Source organism: Cydia strobilella, chromosome 22 (assembly GCF_947568885.1).
Source record: "Cydia strobilella chromosome 22, ilCydStro3.1, whole genome shotgun sequence".
NCBI lineage: Eukaryota > Metazoa > Arthropoda > Insecta > Lepidoptera > Tortricidae > Cydia > Cydia strobilella.
In genome coordinates, this window is record NC_086062.1 from 1,412,104 (window position 1) to 1,436,218 (window position 24,115).

Below are 24,115 nucleotides of genomic sequence, written 5' to 3' on the forward strand. Positions count from 1 at the left end.
GAGACGACGCGCGCTCGTGTTTTTCCGTTTCTTTTGACAGAATTATTGCTGGTTGCGCAATTTCGCCACTAGATGGCAGTAAAAGCGGACACGTCTATTTGATTACCATGCTTATTTATTCTCAAATAATTATGAAAATAACAGATTTATGAACAATACAATTGGTTCTTTTCAGTACATGAAGTTTTTCCGGATAATTCATACCATATTAAAAACGATCTGCATAAAAAAATTACATACACGTTAGGTTGGAAACATTTTTGATTTACCATGGCAAACCTGAAAATAACAGTTTACATAATATATACATAGATGGCACTATTGACAGAAGAAAGAGCGAGAAAAAAGATCCGTTATGCTCGCTTTTATGTGTGTTACTTGCCACTTGTGAAAAAATGCATTATAACAGGGAGAAATCCATTTTGAAAAAATAAGCTATTTTTAATTTAAATAATTACGTGACTAGAGTTAGACCAAGAGGTCTGCAATGATTTTGATAACACACGCAGTGCAAATGTTATTTATACCTCATAATTTCATAGAAGTATGACTGTTGCAGACTTAGTAATTACAAAATTATTATAACAAAAGTCGGGCTGCCAAAAGGGCGTACTTGGGAAGACCGACTGGTGGCCGGCTGGCCGCCTGGTAGGTCGGCCCAGATACCGCTTGGGAGAGAGTGTAGAAGCGGATCTGCGACAGCTGGCGCAGGATCGGGAAAAGTGGAGTGCTCTCGTTTCGGAGGCCAAGACCCTCTTTGGGTCGTTGAGCCATGTTAGTTAGTTAGTTGTTACAAATATATTTTTTTGAAACAGTATATTTATTTTTAAAGATTTTAAACTGATTGACTTAGGGTGGTATTCCACCTGTCCAATAGGTTAGATGATAAATTTTCATTAACGGTACTAATTGATCAGGTGTATTTTTAGGATCAAATGTCTATATGGGACCCATTGTATTAAAGCAATACAAGTCAGAAATGATAGTCAAAGTCCGACAGTCGTACTTCACTCGCGAAACGCTCCTAACAAAACGGTAAGTGAATGTTACGTCAAGGTTACTGACAAAGTGAGAACCCATCTTGAAGTATGAACAAAACAAGAAAATTGCGTTTTTGTCGGTGAATTATTGCGTTTATGTATAACGATATTATTGCGTTACAATCTTTTTTGGATAAAATGTAAGGAATCAAATGGTACCCTTACTTTTTACCTTTTTGGAAGTTAAAAAAAAAACTTAAATTATGAAACTTTCAGATAATGTACTTTTGTATTATTTTTCATATATTATTTTAATATCCACATTATTGTGATAAATTTCTCATTTGCTATCTATTTTACTAGACTTTATTGTAAAATTCTACATGTGTCATCACTCATCATCCCTATTTCTTGGACACGCAATGCACATTGGACCAAGAAATTGAACAGGTGGATAAGCACCTTTACGGACATTGACTGCATAATACTAGGGGTCATCCATTAATTACATCACACATTTAGGGGGGGAGGGGTCAAGAAAATGTGACATGTTGTGACAAGGGGGAGGGGGAGTCACAAATTTTGTGACGTCACTAACTTATTTAAACTATTTTATTTTATCATTTATCATTTATTTATTGTATTGTCATGTACATAATAGGTGTTACATAATATAAAGTCAGATCATGACACCCTGTAAGGGCACACAATAGTAATATTATTCTAGGCTAATTACATTTATTATTATTAGTAATCAATTTAAATTAAAATAAAATAAATGACCGCAAATCTTAAAACTAAATCTAAGAATATATCGTCAAAAATAATTATATTGGTAAATGATTAATTGAATTGATTTGTCAGTTTATTATTAATAGTTATTATTTCAATTTATTGATGTCGTATAATAATAAGTAGGCTAATGGTAGAAAAAAAATGTCAAATTGCAATGAATAATCCTAATTTCATCAGTGTCTTATTCATAACATTACTACATACTTAGCTAAAATAATAATATAATGTATTACTGGAATTTATTATGCGCATTACATTGCTGTGAATAGTGTGAATAGAGGCAGACCGACGATTTTTATTTGTTATGTTTCTTCGATATCATCAATAAATTCTTGAAGGCTATAGTAGTTTTTATTTATTAGAAATTGTTTGAGTTTATCTATGAATTTTTTTTCAGATGTTTCGTTCTTTATTTTATCTGAGAGCTTGTTATAGATCTTAATAGCCATCATGTTTGGGCTTGCTTGGTACAATTTTAAATTAATTTTTGTTGTAATTGCCAAATTATTTTTGTATCTCGCGGGGTATCGTCGTGGTTGTTCATAGACTTTTGTGAATAAGTGGGGATATTTCCGAACGAATTTGCATATTTCGAGAATATAGATTGATGTTAAGGTCAGTAGTTTGTGGTTTACAAAGAGCGGCTTACAACTCTCTGGGCTTTTGATGTAGCCTAGAATACGTACGCATTTTTTTTGAAGGATGAATAAATCTTCAATATTTGTAGCATCACCCCAATGTATAATACCGTATTTTAACCACGAGAAGGCATATGCGTAATAAGCATTGAGAGCTGTTCTTAGGTCGGTGCATTTCTTTAATTCTCTTAAGGCGTATATGAATTTTGACAGTTTGTTTTTAATTTTTGTCACATGTGCCTTCCAATTCAGATGCGAGTCGATGTCTAGTCCGAGGAGCGTGAAAGTATCGACACACTCGATTTGGGTTCCCATAAATGAATATTCTATTTTCAAGGGGTCTTTTTGTCGGGGCCTAAATTGCATTATCTTTGTTTTTGTGAAGTTTATTTCTAGATTGTGTTATTTTAGCCACTGTGTGAGTTTTGTGAGTATGTTATTTAGGTCAGTGCATAGGTTTTCATTGTCATTACAAGAAGTAATAATAGAGATGTCATCTGCAAACATTACACACGTTTCATTTAGGATTTTAGGCAGGTCATTGATGTATATCAAGAATAATAGACACGAGAGGGCGCCACCTTGTGGTATTGAGCTTATCATTGGCAGTGAGTCGGATTTAATTTTATGAATATTTCCGGATATTTTGTCAATATGTTGAATTTCGACGTATTGTACGCGGTTTTGCAGATACGATGAGAACCATTTGTGTGCCTCGCCTCTGACACCTATTCCATATAATTTGTCCAAGAGTATGTGATATTGTACCCTATCGTAGGCTTTGGACATATCGAGTAGGATACCTATTGCGTATTTTTTATTGTTTAGTATGTTTGATATTTCCTGCATGTATTTGTATGTAGCTAAGATGGTGGATCTATTTTTTCTTAAGCCATTTTGGGATTCGTGAAAAATGTTATATTTCTCGCAAAATGAGTATAATCGATCACACATTGCCATGTCAAATATTTTTGCTGATGTTGGTAGGAGTGAAATAGGGCGGTAGTTATTTGTCTCCGTTTTGTCACCCTTTTTAAAGATTGGTTTGATAATTGACGTTTTTAAAATATCTGGGTAGGTTCCTTCCGAAAAAGATTGGTTAATAAGAATGTAGTATGGTATTGTTAGCTCATTAGCACATTTCCTAATAAGTGCAGGCGGTAACTCGTCGTTGCCGTAACTATATTTATTTTTTAAAGATTTTATTATTTTGTTTACCTCTCTCGGTTTATTATTATTCACTGTACACAGTTAAATAACAAGTTTTTGGACCGAAAATCGTTCTTATTCCTTTAATTTTCTTTCCTAATCCGTTTTGGGTTATAAAATTACCAATATTTCTTTTGTCAAAAATATTTTAATAAAATATTAAAAATACTTTACTCGATTTAAAGAAAAAACGTCAATAAAGACACCGCACAAAATCGTGTGCAATGGAGAAAGGGCCGACCCCAAGTAAATGGGAATAACGGTCGAGGAATATATAATAGTACTTAACTCGACTTGTCCATTTCATTGAAAAAATGTGACGTCACACCAGGTGGGGAGGGGTTTGCCAACTGTGACCAAGTGTGACAAGGAGGGGGGAGGGCGTCAAAAAACCTCGAAATTCGTGTGACGTAATTAATGAACCTTTACATTTAACGTTAAACTTAGTAACTACAAATTTCTACAGTACATTTATTGTCTACAAATTAAATTTAAAAATCTAAACTGGCAATGGTGGCAATCATGTGGCAATACAGGTCACAAAACATCTCGTCATTGGTCAAGCACGTGTCAATCGCAATAATGTTGCCGGTATAAGAATGTAAAACCATAAGTTTCCTGAGACAGTACACACCTATAATAACTATTTGGCTTGTCTGGCAAAAGATTTATGACTACAAAAAAACGAAACGAATCACAATATTTACTTCCCAAGCCAATATCAGTCTATATTTACATAACGGGGAAATGTTTGTTTATTATGGCAACATAGGCTAACCCTTCAAAAGTGTCACTTTTCGATTGGTGATACAAGAAGCCGTGTCGACTGTCGCGTTATTTATGATGGTATAAAACGCGAATTATATTTTCAACTGTGTGCAATAAAGCGATATTTATTTCGCTTATTTTATGTTCGCAACTCCGATGGTGCTGCTTAAACGTGTTGCATGACCATATCGTTGTGATAAATGGGGAAATTAGTGCATTTGTGTGTGGTTGTGTTGTGAGTGCCAATGGATCGACGATGTTCGCAATCGGTCAGGACGCTTGTTTTCGACGATTCAGACTCTGATCCTCCTAAACATGGTCAGAAAAAGGAGCTGTCCTCGACCGCGGTGCCCTCATCGCTGAACCAGAGCGCAGAAGGTAGGAGTTATTTAAATCTAGAAATGTTTTCGGTACCATGTGTACATATGGGTATAGCATAGTATGTTGTTGTATAGTTTTCAAGGTTTATCTGTACAGCTGTCAATGTGATTTTATTGCGAGGGCGTGAGTGAACGAACGCAAACGATTGGTCGGTCATTATCATAAAACTTTCGACGCTTACACTCAATTTTTTTTCTAAATCTACACTTACATACTTCGAAACTGTGTCAAACTGCCGCTTGAGAAACCGAGCGAGTTATTGTATATCATTGTATTCTAAATGCATTATCATACTGGGTTAGGTTGTTTTATAATAATGTGGGTAGATAATTTAAAAACAAACTATGAGTAATGTAACCTTTTTGAAACCAGTTTTCACCTTATACATGACAGAGACAGGCCTTATAGGGTGACCTTGATGAAATTGGGTCAAGAGTATGTTTCTAAATGAACCAATATATTTTGATATGACAGTTTATTAGCTGGCAGGTTCTGGCAATGTTACATTGAAATATCTGTGTCCTATTTTATCATCATGAGTATTATTTATTACTGGTCTGTAGTCTGTGTTTTGTTTGTGTGAGATGTAGTTTTTGTTTCAATAGATTAATTATTCTGAAATATATGTATAGTTTGTCAAAGGACTGTCTCATTTCAAACATAGACAATCATACTATCTTTGTCTTACACTGCACTGTACTAGCACCCAAAAGAAAAGATGAATATAGTTTTTTTTGTTCTTATTTACTGACAATTTGGTTTGACCAACTCATTATTGTATGCAGTGGTTCCCATGCAGGCATGCAGTCATACAGAAAATAAAATAAAAATATTTAAAAACATGTTTCATTTAAGAAATCTACCTCATGTTTTTTCTATCAATTTAAAAAAGAACAAAAAAACTATTGTAAGTAAGTATAACGGGTTAGAACATTGACCAGTCAATGTTCTAATTATTATTTTTTGGATTAGTAGAGTAATATTTTGGTCTTAATTCCTTCAGCAAACTTTTTAGAAAAAGAGCCAAACACAGCAAAAATCAATAATAATATGTAGCTTAAAGTGCCATTTTTAGGGTTCCATACCCAAAGGGTAAAAACGGGACCCTATTACTAAGACTCCGCTGTCTGTCTGTCTTTCTTTCTGTCTGTCTGTCACCAGGCTGTATCTCATGAACCGGATAGCTAGACAGTTGAAATTTTCACAGATGATGTATTTCTATTGCCGCTATAACAACAAATACTAAAAACAGAATAAAATAAATATTTAAGTGTTATTATTATTGTTATTCCCATACAACGAACGTGATTTTTTTGCCGTTGTTTGCGTAATGGTACGGAACCCTTCGTGCGCGAGTCCGACTCGCACTTGGCCGGTTATTTAAAGACACTATCAATTGTACCTTCAACCACCAAGTGTGTAAAGTATAAACCAATGATAATATTGATAGTTGATAACTATCAACATCTTATGGGGCTTGGTAGGAATCTGATCTTTATCTAAAAAATGATTGATATGGCAAAATACCTGATTTATATCTGATAATATAAAAATATTATTTACAATTTTGCTGTTTTGAAGTTTCAGATACTTATAGAACAGTCTGAATTAATTTTGCACTAAACATCATCATCATCATATATTTAAGAGTAAGACTCTTGTCGGTGGAGCAATTTCCATGTTTGGTGGTCCTCTGCCTTCTCTCAACTAACAAAAACTTCTCTCAACAAAGAAAAACTCAACGTCGTGTCGTATCAGGTTGACAGCCTGGTTTTTCTTGAGTTTTTCCTTTATTTGATGCATGTACGCTCTCCATGGTCTTCCCTCCTTCCTCTTTGCTTCAACTTTCCCTTCTATGATGTTTTGATAAATTCGTCGTGTCGTATCAGGTGCCCAAGCATCTTTCCTCTTCTATTATCTATAGTTCTTAACAAACTCCTCTTCTCTGCACTAAACAAACTTTTTAAATCACTATATGTTATGTATTTAAAATTAAGAGTGTAACATTGATCATATGGAGGTGTCTAGTTTGTGGGACTCTTTAAGTCTGCCGTTTGTACAATTCTGCATTGTGTAAATAAATAAAAGCCACAAGAAAGGCAGCAGCATTGCTTTCATTCCACTTACAACTTGAAGTTTAAAATCGATTGTATTGTCAATAACCAGTATTTAAAAGACCAATTAACATGTGTGTTTGATTGTACAAGTAAAATTAGGGTTACCTTCATCTGGCAGAATATTATTTGTCAGAAATACACTTCTCATAACACATATCGCAGAAAAATTTTGGTCGAATGATACTTTCACATAAATATATACTTGCCATAATAATCATTTTGCATGATATTCATTTAGCAGAATTTTCTAAGAGGGTTAGGTTAAGGTTTTCTGCCAAATAATATTATGCAAAAAGAAATTCTGCATAGTAATATTATCCGAAGAGCAGTATGCGAAAGGTAATTCTGCCAAACGACATTTCTGCCAAGTAACATTATGCAATAGAAAAATATGTCAACAAACTTTCTGCAACGCAATCGGCAACCAAATTATCAACTTTCATGTTTGCATACTACTTCCTATTGACACATGCATGTAGCCGTATCCTTATGCAGAACAAAACAAGGATGTTTGTATTTTGTAAAGAACAATGTATGTTTTGGAAAAGTGCTTATTGCCTCTGGAAGTTTATGCCTAGGTTTTGCTACCAAAACGACCAAAACATTAAGTTAAAGTCAAGGTTAAAGTTTCGCTATTCTTCTGGGCATTATAATAATATTTTGACGACCGGTCTGGCCTAGTGGGTAGTGTAGTGACCCTGCCTGTGAAGCCGATGGTTGTGGGTTCGAATCCCGGTAAGGGCATTTATTTGTGTGATGAGCACAGATATCAGCTCAGAGCTCATCAGATCAGAGCTCAACGAGGGAGAGGAGTGTTAGGGTCGGCAACGCGCATGTAACTCCTCTGGAGTTGCAGGCGTACATAGGCTACGGAGACTGCTTAACATCAGGCGGGCCGTATGCTCGTTTGCCACCGACGTAGTATAAAAAAAAAAGATATTTGTTCCTGAGTCATGGGTGTTTTCTATGTATTTAAGTATTTATATATTATATATATCGTTGTCTGAGTACCCATAACACAAGCCTCCTTGGGCTTACCGTGGGACTTGGTCAATCTGGGTAAGTATGTCCTATAATATTTATTTATTTTTTATTTATAATGCATTTAAATGTAATAAATACACTAGTATATAAAGAAAAGCCTTTTAAACGAAAAATAAATAAGTAGAATCAATTTTCTGTAACTGTCGCAGGAAAGTAGAAACAAAAGTCAAATAAAGTACTAGACTGGTGATAATTCGACGGAAACGTATATGTAAGTAAGTAAGCTCTTTATTAGCGTTAAATGCGGTTAACAAAAGGTCTTAAACATTATAAATTAAAAAAGTATCACACATGCTCTCTCAATTATAAAGCTTCCAGTGACGGTGAAGTAATTTAATTTTGTATTACAAACAAATTAGTTGTATGTAATATTGTCTTCGGTTACCGCGATAGTTACTCATGAAATAAAACTATGAAAACGGATTATATCGCGTATATTGAATTTATAATTCATCCCGACGTTTCGAACTCTTTACAGCGTTCGTGGTCAACGGGTGACTGAGGAAAAATTACAAAATGCAAAAATACCCACATACTAAAATAATGAACAATCATAGACTACAAACTTTAAGGCTGGTTGTACATGCAAAATCGGTTCATAAGGCTAGTTATACACTATAATTATTTTCAAGTAAAGATATATATTATATACGCGATATAAAAAACTCGGCGGGACACATCTTTTCAAAACATCAGAATGTCCAGCATCATCCAACACTACGGTCTCACAGTCTATGTCTCGCTTGCTCCTTTATCAGGTGGACTACAGGATCCCAAGCTGGTGGTAGAGAAAAGCCATCTTCCCTATTAAAGTTTGGATATTTCTTAATCTCAATGGCCTCGCGCAGCATTCTGGGTATGTAACGCTTCTCCTTGGCAAGAACCAGAGGTTACAATTTAGGAGGGAATTAAATCTTCTCGGGTCCGTGGTGTAGGGTTGGAGCCGGCATAGTTTTTTTTTTTTTTTTTTTTTTTTTTTTTTTTTTTTTTTTTTTTTTTTTTTTTTTTTTTTTTTTTTTTATCGCGTATATAATATATATCTTTACTTGAAAATAATTATAGTGTATAACTAGCCTTATGAACCGATTTTGCATGTACAACCAGCCTTAAAGTTTGTAGTCTATGATTGTTCATTATTTTAGTATGTGGGTATTTTTGCATTTTGTAATTTTTCCTCAGTCACCCGTTGACCACGAACGCTGTAAAGAGTTCGAAACGTCGGGATGAATTATAAATTCAATATACGCGATATAATCCGTTTTCATAGTTTTATTTCATAGTTGTATGTAAATAATATGTAATTTAAAATAATTAAGTACTTTAAATGTAAGTTGTGACCTGTAATATTACAATTATCAATAAATGATGTCTATGTCTATTACATACTTCATTAACGAAAATATGTATTGTAAAAAAAAAAAAACACTGTTGTAGCTTTATTTGACGTTCATAAGCGCATTGTAGTTAATATGGCTACTTGAAGTAAACTATCTTTATCAAAACTCAACAAAACCAAAAAGAACACTTTAATATCCACGTGTTGTACTTGTGGGGTGTTCATTTAAGAATTTTGTTTATCAATTTTACTTATCAAGATTCTGATACTCTCTCGATTTCATATCAAACAACAACAAACTCTGCATAATAAACTCCATATATATTTTCCATTTAGAACGAGTTATACCACCTTGATTTCCCCGGACGCTTCTGACTCATACGTCGCTCTCTCTACAACCGAAACGGAATATATGTTTATAGAATGGACAAACATAAGGTCTTTTTCCACAAAACGTTTGTTATATCAACTAGTCACGTTCTAGTCCTGTAGAGGCTTTTATAACTAATTCAATCACGCTAACAGTTTGATAAAGTAAATAAAAACTGGGCAAGGGCGAGTTGTACAAAAAATGGTTTCCTTATTTTTCTGTTGCGGTAAAAAAGTCTTCTTATTTCTTATCCGTATTAGCCATCGAATCGAAGTATAACAATGGTTTTAGTATGCTGTTGAGGCTGCCGCGATTTTGTAGTGGATCGCAGATGTTTACCGGTGCCAGGCGTGGCTCACTCCGCGATTTCGTCGCGTGGCTACAAGTACATGCGGCCCACACCAATTTTGGTGTCTAGCCATAGTAGTTGCCGAGAAACCCTTCGTGCGCGAGTCCGACTCGCACTTGGCCGGTTTTCTTATAATTACTTGTCTTCATCATCATCTCCACCAATAACTACTTGAATAAGTCTTACGTCTAAAATTAAGATTTAAGATCCTATTTCCGTACGTGTTACATACGGTATGGAATAGTACACCGCTTAGTTGCTATCTTGTTTACATAGCAACTTGAACGACTTATGACGTAATGTAGCGGGTATAGTGGCAACTTGGCAAGTCATATAAAGGAAGTTTAAAGTAGACATTAATAGTAGACATAGGCTGTAATAAACACCATTATCAAGAACATTATAGTGTAAATGTTAATATTTTTTCTTTTTTATTGTGGGACGTACCAGCCGGGCTAGCACATGATTGGCGCGAGAGTATATCGCCGCGACATAGACTACCCGTCCCCCTTTAATTCATAAGTTAGTAAAAGACGGGTAGTCTATCTCCCGGCGAGATACTGTCGCGCCAATCATGTGCTCGGCTTACAGCTTACAGTACCACATTACAATCTAGTACCTGGGCGACCGAGCTTTGCTCGGAAAACATAAAAACTCAAGAATGCGCGTTTTCCCAGAGATAAGACCTAGCTAGATCGATTTTTCGCCCCCGAAAACCCTCATATAGCAAACTTCATCGAAATCGTTAGAGCCGTTTCCGAAATATATACACAACTTTGACACCCACCAGCTATCTTCAGTCACCCGTGAACATGATGCATGTAACTGCGTCGAAATATCGGGAGCTCACAAATAATACAAAAGGTAATCACGGTCTATATCCCGGTCAATATAAGTCTAGTGAAACTAACCGTGAATCATTCAAAACTCTAATTATAAATATATATATACAAGAATAGCTCGTTTAAAGGTATAAGATAAAAGATAAATTGGATTGGGCATAGGACCGGCAATCCAAAGTTGGTTCGAGTCCCGCGTCGGCCAGAGTTGATCATCGTTGATTTTTCCATTGTGATCTGTATATACAATTTATAGATTGAACATTATAGTGTTACGTAGAAGGACATTGTTAAGCAGTTTATTTTTATCCCCGGGACAAGTAAATATGCGAAAGTCTATGTCTGATCCGTTTACGTTTATTTTTACAAGCTTTTTATTATTTTGCAAATGTATGTAAGTATGTAACTATGTTTGTACGGGTCAAATCTTGCAAGTTAAATTTGACCCACTTCCCGACTTCCAATGAAGCTGAAAATTTGCATACATATGTAAGTCGGGTGACAATGCAATATTATGGTACCATCGAGCTGATCTGGTGATGGAGATAAGCGGTGGCCATAGGAACTGTGATAAAACAACGAAATCTAATTGTGTTTGGTGTTTTTAGAATTGTTTCGATGAGTATTAGTTGCATGTGGAAAGAAAAGTACAGTAAGCGATAAAAGCTTTTACCAAAAATTAAATTTTTGCCAAAAACTTATTAGATTTTCACTTTACATTCGCTTCGCTAAACCAAGATTAAACATTTATAATTATAATTAAGTGTTAGTATATAGAAAGTGGCAATTAGCCCATTGTTTACTCCATGCCTCCAGCTAATTGCTTAACGAGCTGCCATTAATTATTAGTTTAATGCAATTCACGCCTGTTATCATGAGTGGAATCGGAACATTGTAATTGGACGAATTTTAGCGAATTTATAAAATATCGTACAGACATTCTGCCAATACTATCTCTAGACCACATGCAATCCAGGAACAGAATGTGACGTTTTCAACCAAAAGGTACCACATTGTCGCTTGTCGATAAAGTTGATTTCAGGAGTCGTAGCACGGTACGCTTATCACCATGCCTGTCACGTTCTAACAAGTATGTGAGTGCGAAAGTGACGGACTTAGTGATAGGGGAAACCATGCTGCGCGGGCAGATTGAAGCTATATGGAAGAAGCGCCTTATTGACAACCGACAATAAGTGCCCTTTTGGTTGAGAATGGCACAGATTTCCGTGACCAATATACGTATACATATTCGCGTCCCGGGCGATAAAGGTCAAGCTGAGCTGAGCCCACGCAACGTATGCAATGCATTATGAAATCTGGACCCTGAAAGTTGTGTGCTTAGAAACATATGTACTTGTCATACGCAAACGCAACGCATGACAAGTATGTTTATAAGCATACAAATCTCAGGGTCCAGAGATCTTTGGGTACGAGAAGTATCTATTAAAAAAAATCTAAACAAAAAAATTATTAACATTGCAGAAACGTACCTTCCCAAGCCAATTTATCTAACGGTATTCTCATTACGAACGCAATAAAAATACCACATAATTGTAAATAAATTCGCATCTCACTTGTTCAATGAAAGTTCGCCAGAAAGCCGTTAGGTTCGAACTTTCCGATAAGTAGTAGATACTAAAAACTCTGACCAATGACCGACCTTATGACTTTTCAATAAGGTTCACGATTCGTCAGCACGCTGATACATGTCGAGTATCGATCCGCAGTAACTATCTAGGACACATTTACAGTATTAAAAAGTTCTTCGGCGCTTAGAAATTATTGAAGTAAAAAAAATAAGCACGTTTCAGAGGTTTTTTCGCTAATAATAGTGGAACTGCAACGTTGTCATCCGAATACCTATTTAGATAGAAATATAATATATTTGGATATATGTGACATTTTCAACTAAAAGGTACCACAATGTCGCTTGTCAATAAGGTTGATTTCAAATTGAAGCTATATGGACATAGCGCCGTATTGACAACCGACAATAAGAGTACCCCTTTGATTGAAAATGGCACATATGTTGCTCAATCATGTCTTGTATCTTGTCCCTATCACTACCTGTTTGAAAACCAATTACAAACATATTTTAATTACCTAGAAATAATTAAAAACTGTAATAGATGTCATATATTAAAGAAAAAGTAACGAAGCCCTCCAGTGTTGAAGGCCGGATTTTTAATTTATATATAGTAGTGTGACTACTTAAAAAACACAAATCAAAATATTTAATAAAATAATTTGATTTGTTCCCAAACTTGTTCTTATAAATAATTAATCAACTCGTACTACTTTTTAGAAATATTTAACCGAAAATATGTCAGACGAGCAAGATATTTTGAAACCGCTACCAGTTTACTCTTTCTAGTTCTAACCTCCTAAGACCCTGCGTGCAATTTTTTGCACATACATATTCCACATTCAATTTCGAACTTTTATTGAGTAACTATGGGTTTCACATTCAAAAACAAAGCCACTATTGTGGGTCTCAGAAGGGTAAACACATAGATTTTCGACTATTTCATTATTTTCCACTGTTTTTTGTTGACGTGATCAGGTCTTGGCAGAAAATCAGTGCTTTTCCTAATGGGTGAAGCGTAATACTGAGCCAGAACCTTTTTGTTTTGCTACGACGCACACAGGATTTTTATTTGTATAAAACAGTATTTTTATGTATTTTTTCCTTTTTCTCTATTATGTAAAAATCTGTGTGACTTATTTGTTGTTGTAATTTTTATTTTTTTTCTGGATTGTTCTGTGTACCTATGTCATTTCTGTATTTGAATATTTTGTGTGTATTGTGGCAAACAAATAAACAGTTTATCTATCTATCTATTTTGGTTTCAACTCGCATCACTAAGCTTATTACGGTTCCCGAGATTCTCACGAATATGAGACTAAGATCGTTACCACATATTAATCTAGCGTGAAGGGCGGTTTACAACCGAGAACAAATCGTGCGGTTACTATAAATATCTACACGATTTCGAACCCTACTCCCCAGACTTAGGGTCCAAAACTCAAAGTGTAACCTAGTCATGTCACGACACTCACGGCCATAGTAATGGGCCGTGAGCTAGAAATTATACGAATTCTGTTATGTTATAGTCCATCACTTAAATCGGTTTACATTTGAATTTGATACACTTATTGCGACCTAGCTCTAAGAACCACACTGATGTAAAGTTAATTTTGCTTTTATCGCTTAAGGCCCTCAGTACACGAGGCGTAAGCGTAAGAGACGCGTAAGCGTATCGTTATATGCGCGTAGAACGAGAGCGCTACGAGCACGTACAAGTTCAAACAAGTCCGCACGTCGTAGCGTAGAGTACGACATCTTTGTCGTTATTACGACAGTCGTAAGCGTAGCGTAAGCTTAGCGAAGCTTAGCGTAAGCGTAGCGTAAGCGTGAAGAACTTGTATGCAAACAGAACGATACGCGACGCTTGGTGCTCAGAACTCTGCGCGTCTCGCACTCGTCACGTATTTACGATACGCTCGACGCTTACGCCTACGCCTCGTGTGCTGAGGGCCTTACTCTACCTTCTCAGAACCTGACCTGCGTACAAATTTCTACAGTCAAACAATCTAATTTCCGTACCATTTCGTACCTACTGGTAGCTGGGCCAAAAATGTATGCCCGGATGCCCGGATATTTTCCTCTACGGGTCGCATTCAACCGACTCTCGTGAAATTTTGTGAGCAGGTTACGTACGAATTTACAAGTGCGACAGAGAGGCAACACGTCGAACGTGGTTCAGCTTCGATGATTAAATATGTAGATATCTTTTGTCGATACAGTTTCTGGATTTTTTTCAAAATGACGGAACCATACATTTATTCAGTTTTGTTATTGGACGAATGGGGTAAATTTAAACACTAAAATCAGAAACTGAGCTAAGGCTAACCGCAGCCTTTCAACCTACAACATCAAAATCCGGCCAAGTGCGAGTCGGACTCGCGCACGAAGGGTTCCGTACCATTACGCAAAAAACGACAAAAAAATCACGTTTGTTGTATGGGAGCCCCACTTAAATATTTATCTTATTCTATTTTTAGTATGTTGTTATAGCGGCAGCGGCAATAGAAATACATCATCTGTGAAAATTTCAACTGTCTAGCTATCACCGTGACAGACAGCGGAGTCTTAGTAATAGGGTCCCGTTTTCACCCTTTGGGTACGGAACCCTAAAAACGGCAATTAGTTTATGACATTTAAGAGTCAGATAACAAAAACAGACGTAGAAACACAATAGCACACGCCGGGTGTGAAAGGGCACACGCTCCAGTTAGCGAACACACGAATGGCAAGAGGCGAGGCAAGTAGGTAAGTCGCACAGTATGGTACCATTCAATTTACCAACTCAGTGATTTAGGTGCTAAAACTCCCCCCCACTGGGCCCTGGGCTGGGCCTGGGTCTAGGACAACATAAGTTTCACTGCTAGGCAAACGCCTCCCCTCCCCCCTCCCGCTATTTGGCGGTCTTCAATTCCGTTCGATTCGCACTATCTAGTCTAGTTATAGACCGCGAGCTAGAAACAGATTTCCATGACCAATCGCATCCCGGGCGATAACTCTTATAGTGGTTAACGGCTATGTATGATGAACCCTCGTGGACGTCAGCTGCCGCTCCATTGGTGGGTTGAGGAATGGCAGCCACAGAAACACGTAAAAAAAGTTGTCATCGCCTCCCGTTTGATACTTTGTCAGATGATAGTAGTAGTAAACACTTTATTGCACAAAACAAGTACATAACACAGAAATAATACAATAAATTTGTACAAAGGCGAACTTATCCCTTAAGGGATCTCTAGGATAGTTTAGATGCTATTGTGAATTTAAAAAATCGTCAGCCGGTTGTATCGCGGTGGAAAGAACGTCAGCTGGTCGCATGAACATGTAATAAATAAGCGCTTTACCTTTTCATGATATTGATAACAAACTCATGAAACTTTGCATGTAGCATTGCATCAGGCCTTTAAATAAACGGATTACGCATTACGCATACTTTGCGGACATAAGTGGTAGGAAGGCGCGTATTTTTTACATGTTCATGTGACCAGCTGACGGTCTTTCCACCGCGATACAACCGGCTGACGGTTTTTTAAATTTAAAATAGCATCTCAATTATCATCTGACACTATCAATCGGGAGACGATCACTGAAAAAAAAATTGTTTTACATGTTCATGTCATCAACTAACGGTCTTTCCACCGCAATACAACCGGCTGACAATTTTTTTAATACACGATAGCATCTACTATCATCTGACACAGTAGGCGATGACTGACGATATATGCTCCTGGTCTATGGTGACTGGCGAATGTTAGAAATGTCTGAATACAGTGTCAAGTTGATTAAATGAACCTGTCTGTCAACGACGATGACATGCGAAAAGGCTTTCATTGTCAAAACATCTTATCTTCATGTTAGTTGACTTAGAAAATTGTACCTTGCGCGTTTATATTTAAGGTCGAATATAACGCGGGCGTTTATGAAAATAACATTGTTTAAGTATATGAATATGCTGAATTTCATTTATGTTAAATGCTTTACCTTAATTGAATATGCTAAGTTGACGTTTTATCGGCACAGCCAAATCGTTTAGCGAAATGGACATAATATGCTTAATTTTCACATGTCAGTCGATTTCATCGTTTCAATTTTCTAAATTTTCTAATAGAGTATTAAGTAAATCTGTACATACTAGGTCAACAATAAAATCTAAATGCACTTAGGTACATTTCCTATATTTTAAAATGTCGGCTTATATTTTGCACGCTGGAATGAATGCATGGCCAAGGCAGGGCCGGATTAAACCAGCGCGGGGCCTGTAGCAAATTCTATCATGGGGCCTATGGATTGTTTTAATTTTGTCGGTCGAAGTGTACGAAGTGAAACTTAGGTTTTTTACGGCCACAATGCGTAGGTGCGCGGGGCCCCGCAACGCGCGGGGCCCGTGGCATTTGCTATTGCCACGTGGCTAATCCGTGACTGACCCAAGGTGGTGAAGATAGAGCTTCACCTTAATTGAACTGTATTGAAATTGAATTGAAACTCGTGTACACACTTGCGTATAAAAACAACAATTTGGACGCCGGCCACTTGCGCTAACGCAAGTATATCACCACCAACTCAATAAGATCTTATGTGCAATATGTTTCTTAAAGTACATAATGACCTTTTAAAATCGAGGACTTAATGTTGATTTTGGTGCTAACCACCAGCTCTATAAGAGCTCATATGCCCTGTGTTTTATAAGTATGTATAGAATCTTTTATGATTGAGGAGTTGGAAATTGGAATGGAGTGACGCAGATGCTGCTGAAACTGGAAACGTTTTTGTCTTCGTTGTATTATGTGAGCTCATCAACATTCGAGAAGATTTCACAGTATTTTTTTACCAAAAAGAAGGTTCATAATATTAGGGGTCGTCCAGTAACTGTCCATTCTGTCTGTCTGTCTATCCGTCTGTCACCAGGCTATATCTCATGAACCTTAATAGCTAGACAGTTGAAATTTTCACAGATGATGTATTTCTGTTGCTGCTACAAATACTAAAAAGTACGGAACCCTCGGTGGGCGAGTCCGACTCGCACTTGTCCGGTTTTTTTCATTGCTGTCATTCTTCTTATAGTTTCTCCATAAATTTATAGTTGTGATAACCGCTTTAGTGTTTATCACGTTTATTATGTATAAACAACCAATTTAGAAAAGGTTACGGAAAACGAATGAACAAACAGTTAAATTACTATTCAATGCAAAACTTTGTTTGAGTTTCGATTTTCAACTAGTTTCCCTTTCCGGTGAAACGGCCACACGCCACGGCCAAACTTGTCCACGAAGTTGGTTAATGGTGAAACTTTACCAATTACGAACGAATTTAGTCTAAATATTACTACACTTGAATCAATACTGACTTTGTTTTGTACGACTTATTCTCAAGCTGATAATTATGAAATAAAACTATGAAAACGGATTATATCGCGTATATTGAATTAATAATACATCCCGACGTTTCGAACTCTTTACAGCGTTCGTGGTCAACGGGTGACTGATGAAAACTACAAAATGCAAAAATACCCACATACTAAAAATAATGAACCATCATAGACTATAAACTTTAAGGGTACATGCAAAATCGGTTCATAAGGCTAGTTATACACTACAATTATTTTCAAGTAAAGATATATATAAACGTGATAAAAAAATAAAATAAAAAAAAAAACTACGCCGGCTCCAACCCTACACCTCGGACCCGAGAAGATTAAATTCCCTCCTAAATTGTAGGAGGGTATCCCAATATGGGACCGGCAACATACTCGGCGGGACACATCTTTTCAAAACATATTATATTCAGAATGTCCAACATCATCCAACACTAAGGTCTCACAGTCTATGTCTCGCTTGCTCCTTTATCTGATGGACTACAGGATCCCAAGCTGGTGGTAGAGAAAAGCCATCTTCCCTATTAAAGTTTGGATATTTCTTAATCTCAATGGCCTCGCGCACCATTCTGGGTATGTATCGCTTCTCCTTGGCAAGAACCAGAGGCTTATCAAACTTGATTGAGTGATTGGCTTTATCCATGACATGCTCACAGACTGCAGACCTAGGTCGACGGTGCTTGACATCAGCTATGTGTTCCTTCACCCGAGTGGAAATGCTCCGTTTCGTCTGCCCGACATATGATAGGCCACACTCACAGTCCAGCCTGTACACTCCTGTAATCTGTAGATGGGTATTGCATTTTACAGGCCTCAGGAATTGTGACATCTTCTTCATTGGCTTGAAATATGTTTTTATAGAAGCATGCTTCAAGATGTGGCTGATCCTGTCCGTAACCCCCCTGACAAAAGGCAGAATGGCAGGCCTGCGCTCGACTGTGGGGATCTTAATGTGGGATCTCTGGTTGACCCGCGGTATCCTGAGCTCGTTCTCCTGGAGCGCGCGCCTGGCATGCTGGAGCTCCGCGGCCAGGTGCTGGTCATCACATATCCTCTGGGCTCTCTGAAACAAAGATTTGCATACTGTAGCAAGTTGACTGGGATGGTGATGCGATTTGCCATTTAAGTACCTATCAGTATGAGTAGGTTTCCTATACACAGTGCGACCTAGGGTGTTATCAGGATTTCTTTTTACCAATACATCTAAGAAGGGGAGAGAACAGTCTTTTTCCAACTCCATAGTAAATTTTATTTTGCTATGGATGGAATTTAGATGATCTAAGAAAGTTGAAACACTACTTTTTGGAAGTATAGTAAAAGTGTCATCGTACGTCGTAGTGTCGTACGTGTCTGATAATTATGTTTTATTTGCTTTAAGACGTTTTTATACAACTGACAGGTATATAACCATGTATAACGTAGCGGAGAAACATTTCGTTTAGGTTGCTAAATCTGGTACCCAAGTTGCTAACTCTGCTATCAACCAGAGCTTTGGCAATTTTGGCTTAGCTACACTTTTGCTCGAAGCATGTGGTTGTTTATTAATGTAAACTATTTATGTCTTGTTCACTAGGTATCTAGGTAACCCTTCATGCACAGTCGCCATCAGAAACTTCTGAACGGCCGAGGTGCTCAAAAACATGCACTTTAACGGATTGATAATACAGGCTGTTCTGATATTTGTGAACACTTTGATCATTTGATCGTAAAATTCAGCTTATTTAATCGGCGATTATCCTTTCGTATGCTCCTGTCAAAAAATTGCAATTTAAATAGCAATCTTGACAACTTCATGTTTAAGTTGAATATGTGTGCCATTTTCAAAGGTAAAGGTATTGTCGCTTGTCAGTAAGGCGCTATTTCCATATAGCTTCAATTAGAAATCAACCTTATCGACAAGCGACAATGTGGTACCTTTTGGTTGAAAACGTCACATATATGGAGCAGATCTGCTTCTAAGTATACCAAAGGTTAAAATTACTCGCGGCTACTTATTCCGCAACGCATTAGACCAATAATTTAATTGCGTGAACAATGTAGTTTTGCGTATTCTAGAAACCTTGCCAACTTCGAAACTCGCATACTTTACGTGCAAGTAGGGTTGCCATATGGAAGAATTAAATGTCCTGATAAAAATCCTGACATCACCCTAAAAATCCGGACATTTCTTGTAACAGAGATTTGGCGTAGCTTGAACGACGCCCCGGCGACGCGCTTCACGCGCTGCGCTCTGCGATGTACTGTATCGTGAGGTCTTTCCTAAAAATCCGGACACTTGCCAAGTCCGGCCGCAATCCGGACAGAGGTTCAAAAATCCTGACATGTCCGGACAAATCCGGACGTATGGCAACCCTACGTGCAAGGAATGTTTTAACATAAGCGTTGTCCGCATGCGTCTATTTATACACTTTAGTCTTTAGTGGGCGTGTCCGCCCGTGCATAGTAAACATCGGTTATGTAAATATTACTGTTTATTGCTGTTTGTAGACAAATTGTCATACAATTAAGAGGCCGTAGTCGATTTTGGAGCAAAAATTTAAAATTGATAGATTTAGTCGTTGAAATTATACACGTTTTGTTACGTAATATCTAAATAACAAGTATTGGTTTCTATTAGCACGTTTTCTCATCATGCCTTTTAATAATGAGGTCGCGAGCGTGCGTCACCGGTAATATATGAAGAGAAGGGGCAGTTTTTAAAAATTCATCAAAAAATTATGGTGGTAAATTATACAAATTGATGTATAAGAATAGTTTCAGCAAATGTTGTAGATTGTTTAGGTATCAAAATTACATTGAAATTAAGTAGATTTTCGGAGAAATTGTCACTTCTTTTGAAGTAATTTCTGGAGAAAATTGAATTCGTTTAACTTTCATTTCCTCGAACTCTAAGTCATATAACAAAAAAGTAATCTGATAAAAGTCAAGTACAGAATATGTGTAATACAAATTTATCATTTTCAGCAGTCCAAACTGTACGAAATTTACAAATAAGAGCGACAAAATCAGTGCTTTACGCGCGTTTATCTAAGCGTCCTTCAGAAAAAAAATCATTACTAATTTAGTGAGTCTGTTTTCAAAAAATTGATCTGATAAAAGGCAAGATAAGAAGACGTGCTAATAGAAACCAGTACTTGTTATTTCAATTTGGTAACAAAAGGTATACAATTTCATCGACTAAATCTATCAATTTTACATTTTTGCGACTAAAATCGACACCGGCCTCTTAAGTGGGGAGTTAGTACTGATTTAATCCTCTAGCCGCCCAGAGACCTATAAAAAGGACTCTGTTCCGTTCTAATTTGAATCTTGGTTTTGACAAATCAAAATTGCATTTGTCTTGGCAAGTCTTGACGTCTGGGCGGCTAGAGGTTAAACGCTAGATGACGCAAATATCACGATTTGTATTGAAACCAAGCGTGCCGACTTTTTCATAATATAATTTTATAGTTACTTACCTGTGACAGGAAATATGTTCTTGCCTTTAGCACCTGCTCGCAATGTTTGGGCTGTTGTAGTTAATTAGCACGCAACGAAGCATTTCTTAAGTTTTCACGGAGGTCCGGCTGCAACAACTGACGCGCGTGGTTTGTCAAGAGCGACGGTAAACCACGACGGTTGGTCGGGGTTCGGATACGCGAAGTAGATGCATTTGCGTCATCTATAGTATATTTATATCTGTGGGAATTAGTACCTTTTATTTTATTTCCAGATAGCATAGTATCGCGCGCATTAATATTTACCAACAGTTTGCCAGCCCCTTGTTTTGGTGGCACGTGACTAGTATCAAAATTAAATAAGATATTATTGTTCATCTTCTTGCTCGGTTCCTCATGGCTGAGGGTCGCGACCACATGAGGTCGTCATTTTGTGCACCAAGGCCCTCCATTCTGCACGAAGTGCCACAGAAATCAAATTCCTTGACTGTAGGTTTATATTCAATTTTCTCAGTACCGTAAAATGGGGTGAGTAGGGTTCGCGGGGAGAGCTGGGTTATGAATGGGGAGAGAAGGGATGAAAGGGGGGGTGACATGGTATTTTAAGGGCTACTGTTACAAAAATAATGTATTCCAATTTAAAATGGAGCTATAGTAATACTCATAATAAAAAAAATCGATCCAACAATCTTACAAAATCACCTTTGTATGAAAACCCATCTCACCCCAATTACAAGGGACTACGGGGTGAGGTGGGATTTCCTGTTTATCGTCAAAGTTATAAAATGGAACTACCCAAAATAACAACAACAACATGAAACATGATCATGATGGACATGATGATGATGATGATTGAAACATGAAACATCAAAATAAAATAAAAACTAAAATACAAATGTCCGGAACACTTATTAAATTAGATTAGATTAGATATTTATTCTCATATTATGCTAGACTAATCTACATGAATTTATATTATGATCGTCATGACAAGGTATTTACATAACATTATTTAATAAATTAATAGATACAAATCAAAAAAATGTCTTACAAATTTTAAATTAAATTAAACATACAGGCTTCGTCAAGTGCTTACAACAATAAATCAGCTACAGGCTTCGTCACCTACTAACAAATGATATAATCCGCAACAGGCTTTGTCAATCTTAAACACTAATTTAAACTAGGCCAAGTCCCCACTTCGGATCGTAGCCGGTCCAAAAGTCCCCATGACACTGGCAGCGTTGCCCCGTTGAATTGCCAAGGAAATCTGTTGGACCAGATACGATCCGGAGCAGGGATCGCAACCCCTTTCTCTTAGTCGCCGACCCAATTGCCACACAAACTCCTTAGCCTCCGTACCCCAAGATCCTGCAGTCTCCACCGCCACCGGTATGAACTCATACGTTGGTTCCAAGGCAGAGTACTTTAAATCCTTCTGTTTGGCCGCATACTCCGCAGCCGAACCAGCAGTACTGATGGTGTTATTAAAAATTAAATTTACACCATTCATTATATACACCATTCAGTTTGCATATGTACAAATAAAATGTTATCGAGGTTTGAATGTCAGTTTTGCTCCTACTCACCCCATTTTACGGTATTTATACATTGTATTGGTATATAATAAGAGAGACCGAATCCCTACTACGCGTATGTATACGTCTGGCCAACTTTGTTGTAACACGTGCAAAAGAGTTAGGCCTGGCCAGCCACATTAGAGGTGGTATATAGCCACTAGCATAAAGTAACTTATACTAGAGCGGTACTGTCATAGTAAATTTTGTAACCCCAGTAAATTCACTGCCATCTGTCGATACACTTTAAAACTAAAAATGATGATTTATAAAAATACGATAAAATGTATTTAAATATGGATAAATGTTTTTTTTTATTTGCATTAATTATTTTTATGATTTTGACCCATGTTCTTTCACTGATATGCGTTAAAATTGTTAAATAACAAACGAAACCGTCAACGCCATCTATACGACAGTTGGCCAAAGCTAGTAGCGCACTCTGAACGAGAATCAAATTTTCTTGATTTTCGAGGCACGTTTTTTCCTTAGACTGTATCCATCTATTACGGAGTTATATCTATCTTTGCCAATAGCCACGTGGCACGTTTAGTACAGTCAACAGCCGTAATCCGTAATTGCTTGGGTCGCCGTCATCGAAATCGATGAGGAGGACTATATATATATTTGCCATTCGTAACAGAATGGGTAAATAATGCGTTTTAAAATGAATTAGGTTTATAAATAGGTAGATATTTAAATAAACACGTGATGTTTTGACAAAGACTTGGTGGGCATGTTGTTTTATTTTCTGTTTCTAACTAGTGATGACGGGCAAGACAAACGAATAAAAAAAAACTGCATGCATTTTTGATTCTTTAAAAAATAAAAATAAATGATTCCTGAGATAAGGTTTTAAGGAACTTTCCCTCCAGGGCCCATAATTTTTTTCCACACTGTATACTCCGCGGAATAAATACAAGTAAATAGATAGACAAATCTTAAAATAGTTGTGAGTGGGTATCGCTTAAGATCGAGTGGGATTCCGAGATCATAATAAATGGGCCACTGGAGCAAAGTCGCGTGTTTCCGTTGATAAATAGAAATACTTCGCTTATGTAACAGTGCGGTATGTAGCCACGTGTCGCGTTTAGTACAGTCACAGGGCGGACACGCTATACATCAAAAATCACTTGCGTTTCTATGTATGAACGGCACGTCTGTACACGCGGCATGCGTCATTGTGTGAGTAAGTTGCTTAAAAACAGTACTGAGCGGCCGGCAAACGGCCGTCAATCTGCTGTCGCGGGGTGAGGTAATTCGAGTCGGGGCGGGGCGGTGCGTGGCCGTTCTGTATGATAATACTATTACTTATTCTGTGG

General features: G+C 37.1%; 1 protein-coding gene and 1 long non-coding RNA gene across 2 annotated transcripts in view; one reads left to right on the forward strand and one right to left on the reverse strand.

Moving 5' to 3' along the window:
- The window catches only part of LOC134751553 (uncharacterized), a 238,986-nt gene that overhangs the window by 41,046 nt on the left and 173,825 nt on the right, over positions 1-24,115 (reverse strand). The window lies entirely within an intron of this gene.
- Positions 4,428-24,115, forward strand: part of LOC134751552 (microtubule-associated serine/threonine-protein kinase 3) — a 108,486-nt gene continuing 88,798 nt past the window's right edge. The window contains exon 1 of the mRNA XM_063687009.1: positions 4,428-4,768. Coding sequence (XP_063543079.1) covers positions 4,636-4,768 — 133 coding nt within the window. The 5' untranslated portion in view covers positions 4,428-4,635. The remainder of the gene's footprint in view (positions 4,769-24,115) is intronic.